Here is an 8,221-nt window from a genome sequence, read left to right on the forward strand (position 1 = left end):
TCAATCAATCAATCAATCAATCAATCAATCAATCAATCAATCAATCAATCAATCAATCAATCAATCAATCAATCAATCAATCAATCAATCAATCAATCAATCAATCAATCCACCCATTCACAACACACTCACAAAGGAATAAGGAAGAGTCAGCTGGCTGCACGCTTCATGGACAGCACACGCGCGTTCCCATAAGGACAGTTGTCTTGTCACAACAATATTTTCAGCGCCTCATTTTACAGATGTACTCTACCTTTATTGCTACTTCCATCCAGGGAGAGGCTGTTCAGTTTACAAATGTACTGAGCTTTCCTAGTTTTCACAGAAGAGAGTTGTTTGTCACATGCAGGACAGCACAGATGCGCACCTGACCGCAAACACGTCGCGCTTGACGCTTCCATCTCTTTGCTCTCTCATTTCGTGAGTGGATCTTGTTGAAATCTCATTTAAATGTGTTTATTGCATTATAATAGCCATCTTGATGTCATGATGGCACAGTGGAGAGGAGAAGCATCCTGCATGTGTAGGCTATGTACGCGAAAGTGTTGTTCCACCAGCAAATTTCCACGTGAGCAGTGATGTCCGAAAGGGTTAAGTGCTCGAGCGGCGTGCTCACTCCTACAGCATTACATCACTCAGCGGTCCAGAGGTGCGAACCGAGCACTAGGTGGCATCCTAGATGAGTACGGATCCGCGTCTCTCTTCAGTCGAGACATCCAGTCGGCGGTGGCGGGTGTCTCAGGGAACAGTCCCGCGCTCGCTCCCAAAGACAATGCGCAGGTGACAAGAACCGGCTTCCAGGAGTTCGTCTCTGACCCGTGCCGGCTCGAGAACTAGATCAGCGCTGACTTCGCCGTCCGCAGCGCCGCAGGATGATGCTCGGCCTCACCCCACAAGTCCATGGCTACCTCATTAGGGGTACTCTGGAGAAACAGGTGTCGGGGAAGTGACGTCACGAGCCTCGGAAACCAGAGGTGTGCGCTTCGGAGAGCAAGATGGCAGCGAAATCCGACGGTCGGGGGGTCGTCACCGGTTTCGCCCAGCTGCACAACCTGGACGAGACGGTGGGGAGCTGCGAGGACGACCCGCGGCAGAGCAGCTCCTTCCACATCTGCCACTGCTGCAACACCTCGTCGTGCTACTGGGGCTGCCGGAGCGCCTGTCTGCATTACCTCCTGGGCAAGGGGAGAGACGTCAGGCGGCCACCTCACGAGAAGCGCCTGTGGTTGGACTGCCTGTGGATCGTCCTCGCGCTCCTCGTCTTCTTCTGGGACGTGGGCACTGACTTGTGGCTCGCGCTCGACTACTACTTCAAGCAGGACTACCTCTGGTTCGGACTCACACTGTTCTTCGTGCTGGTGCCGTCGGTGCTGGTCCAGATCCTGAGCTTCAGGTGGTTCGTGCAGGATTACACGGGGGGCGGCTTGGGCTCCGTGGAGGGTCTCAGCAGCAGCCTGGGCCCAGGGGTGCACGGCAGGGCCAGATGCTGTCGCATGTCCGTGTGGGTCTGGCAGACGCTCATACACATCCTTCAGATGGGACAAGTGTGGAGGTAAGCGTCCCGTAGCCCGGTGTAACCCGTGCAGAGCAGAGCCGGAGCGGATGCGAGTCTCGCTCTAAGCGTGCGCGTTTCTCTCAATGAACATCGTGAGATCTGTGGCATCAGTGTGCGCTGAAAGTACAGTGCGTTACTGAGGTGAGTCTCACAGTGCATCTGAGGATTCATTCTGCTCAACTCTCTGAGACCGTTGGCGAGACGGGCATCGGGTTTCTCAGGCTCCCCGTGCGTCCCTCAGGAACGACATCCCTCCTTCCTGCGCTCGATATGATTGACACAATTTGCGTTCTTTGATCCTTCGCTCTTTATCGTCATAGGTGCCGTGCGTTTTAACGCAGTCAGTACAGTGTGTGCTCTATCAAGTGAGGAATCGTTCTGACGCGTGCGGGGAATATCGTCTGTGACATGTTGTACTTAATGTCTGATCCACTAGAAATGATGCGACAGTTTTTTTTCTGCAGCAGACAGACGCAGTGGCCGCATTCACATTTGTGTGGAGGCGTTCAGTTTAGCCGGACGAGTTAGCTTGATTTCGATGCCATTTATTATTCATGTCTACTCGTGTTCGTGTTTTCTCCTCTTTACACGATGTGATTATTGCTTAAAGATGAGGCTCTCTGTCATCAGTGGCTCACAATTGTCATGATGTCATCTCTTTAAAGGTGCTACAGCATCTCACGCGAGCGCGCTCTCTCTCTCTCTCTATGCGTGTACAAAAGAAATTCCTTCTCATCTTTCATATAGTCACGATACGGCCGTCTGGATGTATTTACCAAAATAAATGTTAAGTCTTTCTTAAAAGCCAAATGAAACGCTCATTTTGTAGATTACTATAAGTTAAACAATACTCTGCATTGACTAAGGTTTTAAGTTGATTTATAGTTGATATATATTGTAATATTTATTATACAGTAGGCTACGAAGGTCTAGGGATCACTGGGATCTAGAACTGACCCCGTAGAATTCTGACGCTGATTTTCTGCCGTTGCTATGCAACCAGATACGAGTTAAAAGCTTTTCTTCTCACGCGTCTGTTTAGAATATTCAGAATATTAGAATCAATATACGCGAACAATACCCGAGTGACTGACTTTGCTGAGATTGTGAAGTGTGCAACCGGTGTACCCTGAACTATCCCATAATGCCACAGGAGCAAGTGTCAGATTCATAAAGTTTAAAAATAAAAAAGGCAGAGAACTGTGAGCTGTGCAGCTAGTTTTTTTTGTTTTTGAGTGCTAACGGTACTAAGACATCTGTTGATTGCGATTAACGTGTACTTTTTGGTTTATCGTAGGTCAAAGTATGTAGTATGGACTATGGAAACTATTACACAATTCAAATGTCAATAATTAAGATCTTCATTAAATTCAGTACAAATATTTGTATAGGCTACAGCTAAAGTGAAAAAGGCAATGTTTAGCTATAGCTACCTGGATGAAAGGCTTTTGCTGTATTTTTTATTTTTTTTAAATATATTTTGGCTCTTTAAAGATGTGACTCAAGCACTCCTAGTAACACAAAACAGTTACTGCTTCATTGTGCAATGAATGCAAAACCTAAATATAATGGAAAGGCAGTTTTGAGGTAGAATGCTCAGTGGTGTATCATCTTAAAAAAGAGCAGCCTAGCTATAAAAGTGCTGGTGGAAATGGGTCTCTTTTGGCTCCTTTTATGTCTGTGTGAATAAGGTACTCGTATTTAGATTTATACTCATACATTGAACTACTATTGTAACTGTGTGCATATTCATATTTTAATGCTCATATTATTGCATCCGCCAATTCTTATTGCTTTCTACCCAGAAACTTCTGAGGCCACACACTAACTTCACCTCTCAAACTGAACCAATGATTTTCTAAGTCACACCATAACATAATTTCTATGTGAAAACAAAAAAAAAATCTATAGTGGAATTACACAAATCTGTCTTTACAGCAGCTCCTGACTGTTGGACAGATCCTTTTGCCAAAGACTTTAGAAATTGTGCATTTTAAGAAAGTGCATGAGACATTTCTCAATTGGATGTTTATTTATTCATGCTTGGCACGAGAGCCCGATGATGTCTTTGTTGGCTTCGGTAAATAGTCTGATGCGGCAGCTCCACTGCCAAGACCTCGAGCCTTTCCCAATCGTCTTGATTTGAGAGTCAGTCAGTGCAAGCGTTTTGAAAGATAAATGGGAAATAATGGTCAATTAAGCAGCCTAGGGCACTGGTTGTGTGCTTTGTTTAGCTCTTGGCATAACAATTGCTGTTTAGTTAGGGCAACTTTGTGAAAACGAGTACAGCTCAGAATTCTTACTCCCAGCATGATGCCATGTATCACTACTGTTTAATTTGTCAAATTAAAAATTACTGTAAATTTTTTTTGAAGGTTCTTGAAATAAATATATCACAATGTCCATAAAAGCACAACTGTTTTCAATGCTGATAATAATAAGAAATGTTTCCTATACGCCAAATCGGCATACTAGAATGATTTCTGAAGGATCATGTGACACTGAAGACTGGAGTAATGATGCTGAAAATTCAGCTTTGCATCACAGGAATACATTACGTTTGAAAGTATATTCAAATAAAAAAAGAGTTCTTTAAAATGTAATAATATTTCACAATATTACTGCTTTTTTATCAAATAAATGCAGCCTTGGTGAGCATTAGAGACTTATTTTAAAAATATACAAAAATCTTACTGACCCCAAACTTTTAAACAGTAGTGTATATAGGGTTTTTTAAATTTGATTTTGCAGCATGTTTGTAGTCTCTAAAGATAGATTAAATAAAAAAAATAAATGAAGAATGATTTTGAGCATGAGATAAAAATAACATATTATGGTTTGGTGTTGATGAAGATCTGCTTGAGCTTTACACAGATGCCTGGGAAATACTGTAATCCACTCCTTCCCTTCTGTTTTAAGGCACTTCCTCTGTCTCATTTCTTTATGGTGCTGTCTGTGTAAAATCATTGCTTTGCTGCTCTGTCCTCCCCATCCACTAGTTAAAGTCATAATATGCACTTTCCTTTTCTCTCCCTCGCTGCCTGTTTTCCCTTTTACATAAATCTCCACTTGACCTCCATTTCTGTAAAGGAAACTGGAGCATCTGTCGGCCTTCCCATTATTGGAGACTTTTCCCCCCTATGTGTGACGTTTAGAGCAGCCCTCCCTCCATACTCCATCACCTCTAGGACGCTCACCATCTCCATTCTCTCCTGTTTGCCCTCTCAGTGTCACACCTCACACAGAGACTCAGGTAGGATATATAGTCAGCTACTATACAGTATATAGTGGATGTCTGAGAGTGTTACGTAGTGTTTGTTTGAGACTGAGTGCTTGGAGTGGCAGTTTAAATTGGGGTTAAAGTGCACCGACAACTTGTGTCTTGAGGAAATATCACGCAGTAAATGACAAGAAAGCTATTCATTAAAACACAAGGGTCAAAGACATGACACTCATTTTTGTGTCTGCTTTTTAAATGAATAAAAAAAAAAACATTTAAAATGCAATCCATGGATTGTCTGACTTGAATACACCTCTTCTATAATGAGCAAGGTTTTATTTTCTGAATTAAAATTCATTTGAATACTTTTTAAGGTCCATAAACTCAAAAATGCCAGGATGTTACCACTGCCCTGATATCATAATCAAGAAAAAAAAATTTAAATTACTTAAAAGTCCCGTGGTCCCTAATAAAACAGACATACAATTTAACATATACTTAAAAAGAGGATATATTATGGAAATAATACACATACAAGAATATACTTAAGTGCAAACTAAATGTAATATTTTTGGATGCTTAATTGAATGTTATTCACAATTAAATGAAAAGGTATTATAGTTTAAATTTATATTAAATGCAATTGGTTAAACTTAAGAGTGCTTTTTGCTTTCTTTTTATGTAATTTTGTAATTACTTCTTTGAAATGTAATGCAGAATCTACTGACAATCTACTGGCATTTATGGTAAACTAAAACGTAGATGAATGTAATTTCTTCTGAAAAATGTATGTCATATATGTAAGAAAAAATGTATACACATTTTTATATATTTTATATATATTATTTTATATATTTTTATATAAATATAATTATATTTAATGATATTTAGAAAAGAATATTTCATGATAATTGTAGAAAATACTTTTTTACCAAGTATATTAAACGTTGTTCAGATGTCAAACGGTTAAACCATGGCATTTTTAGTCATTAAATTATAACTATTTTTGAAAATGCCCTAAAAGTTTTTTTTAAAAACCATATGAAAACAACTTAATTTCAAGTAGATTTCTAATACTTGAATAAAACTGGATTTCAAAGTGTTTTTTCCTCTTCTTTATCGTGGACAAGCATTCTGTCATTGACCCACAAACACTCAGACAGATAACCTGGTTTCTAGTGCTGGGTAGTAAAAAGAGGTGGGTAGTCTTTTTAAGCACCTCTTAAGATGCCGCTTTATTGTCCAACTGCCTCCTCAAGAGCTTTGTACGAGTAAACAGCCTTACAGTTTAGCAAGTACTGAAGACCCAGCAGCGAGTATGGGCTAATCAATGCGTTACACTGCTGACGTCCTCAGATGTGCTTACAGTAAACACTACTCCGCTGTTATTCACAGCGACCTTGCAAGCATTGTAGAACGCTCTCAGTGAGAGTCTGGGCCTCCTCAAAGACCAGCCACACTCCATGAATTCATTTACACACATAAACACAGGCTCACCACAATATGCAATTGTATCATAGAGATCTGCTGTGGAGTTTGCATGCATTTGTGTGTAATATAGGTAAGCCAGTGAGTGTGATAAATTGTCACAGCTTGTGTGTAAAGGACAGTGGGGTGGAGAGACTGACATGATGCAGTCATGCTGGAATCAGTCCAGCTGACAAAAGCCAAATGCACAATGTAATGTTCTGACTAATTGGTGAGTGTTTTCGCTTGTTAGCGTGTTGGTGTGAAGACCATACTGGGTAATTTATGTGTGTTTCTGTCATCTTGGCAGTAAATTGTAATGACTAATTTGTGAGTGTGTTTACAGATTGGACCACAGAGCGCTATGAATAATCTGAATGTGTTTGATCACACCAGCTGGATTTACGGTTATGATTATGACCTACAGTATGTAGAATGGAGTATTTATTTGTGTGTTTTTTTAAATGTATACTACTGCTCCTCAACCAGTGCTTTCTGTCTTCTTGTGTTTAGCTTGTAGGGCTGTGCTCGATATATCGATACGACGATGTATCGTCATATAGGCCTACTACTTTGCGATACATGTATTGAAGAAAATTAGAGAGTAGAAAAGTGTAAGGTTTCTAAAAATAATGAATAGAGAATAGAGTATAATATAGGCTACAACAAGGTATAATCTGACTTGCAGAAGAACACAACTGGGGTTGCCTGATCCCCGTAATCCCCGAATCGGAGCTTCACACTTGCGCAATACTGAACCTGCCACAATCGCAGAGGATAAAAGTGTTGGCTTTCTGAAAACACCGGTAAGCTTAAAGTTTAGCGATCTCCACTTCGATATTCTATTTTCAGAAAAGTGTAATTCGTCAAGTATGTGTTTATTTACGGGCCGGAGAACAGAGAAAGAGAGAGATTGTGTATGTATGAATTAGGCCTACCTCGGTTTTTGCTGCGTTTCTCTATTTAATTGCTTCAAAACAGTGATGTTATACCAACTCCTTGCTGATAAAGATAATGCAGCTCTTCAGCGGTGAAGCTATTTTATTGATAAAATTGCGGGCAGCGCTGGGAAGTTTCTGTTGCTGAACGTCTCTGTGTGCGCTGTGCAATCTGTGTGTCTGAATGTGTGCGCGTGAGCTACAGTGAAGACAGCACGTTTGTTTAGATTAATATTTTAACCTAGAGAGTCTGTTAAAGGGGTCATATGATGCGATTTCAAGTTTTCCTTTCTCTTTGGAGTATGGGCTTAAAAACAAGATTCAAACAATCCGAATATTGTACTAGGTGGGGATCGAGTGCCCAATGTTAACATGAAACCTACGCCATTACATATATTGTTTGTTATACTGTAGTACAGTGCAGATGTCAACTGCCCTATAGTATGCAATGTTTAATAAACAGCTGCTATACTAAATTCTACTGAGGTGAAATTTAGTGCAGTCCCGCATCGTAACGTGGCCTCTGTAATGTATATATCGTATTGTGACTTTGCTACCGTAACACATCTCTACTACAGTAATGTAGTGCTGATTTCTCCTTGAGATGGTAAAGAGCTCTCAAAGTACATGAGCTAAATTTTTAAGTATTACCAAGATGAAAATTTTAGCTTGACTTTTGATAATTAAGTTGTACGATTTTTGTTGTTAAACGCTGTGGCAGAATTTTAAAGGGACTCTTCACAGATCATGTGCTTGAAAATTCTGTCTTCATCTTGCTACTCGCATATCGCCTGAAATTTGTAAAACATTTTGAAAACAAAAATTGCTGCTTAAACTTAAAAAAAATAAATAAATAAAATAATATACTATATTATTTTAAATCAATGCAAAATCAATGATTATATAGATTATTTTATAGATTTTACACACACACACATATATATATATATACAGTGGGTACGGAAAGTATTCAGACCCCCTTAAATTTTTCACTCTTTGTTATATTGCAGCCATTTGCTAAAATCATTTAAGTTAATTTTT

General features: G+C 40.1%; 1 protein-coding gene across 1 annotated transcript in view; it reads left to right on the plus strand.

The window, feature by feature from the left end:
• Window positions 1-100: 100 nt before the first annotated feature.
• The window catches only part of LOC107723320 (XK-related protein 6), a 52,486-nt gene continuing 44,365 nt past the window's right edge, over window positions 101-8,221 (plus strand). The window contains exon 1 of the mRNA XM_016531887.1: window positions 101-1,552. Coding sequence (XP_016387373.1) covers window positions 996-1,552 — 557 coding nt within the window. The 5' untranslated portion in view covers window positions 101-995. The remainder of the gene's footprint in view (window positions 1,553-8,221) is intronic.

Source organism: Sinocyclocheilus rhinocerous, unplaced genomic scaffold (assembly GCF_001515625.1).
Source record: "Sinocyclocheilus rhinocerous isolate Xijiao unplaced genomic scaffold, SAMN03320098_v1.1 scaffold1725, whole genome shotgun sequence".
Lineage (NCBI taxonomy): Eukaryota > Metazoa > Chordata > Actinopteri > Cypriniformes > Cyprinidae > Sinocyclocheilus > Sinocyclocheilus rhinocerous.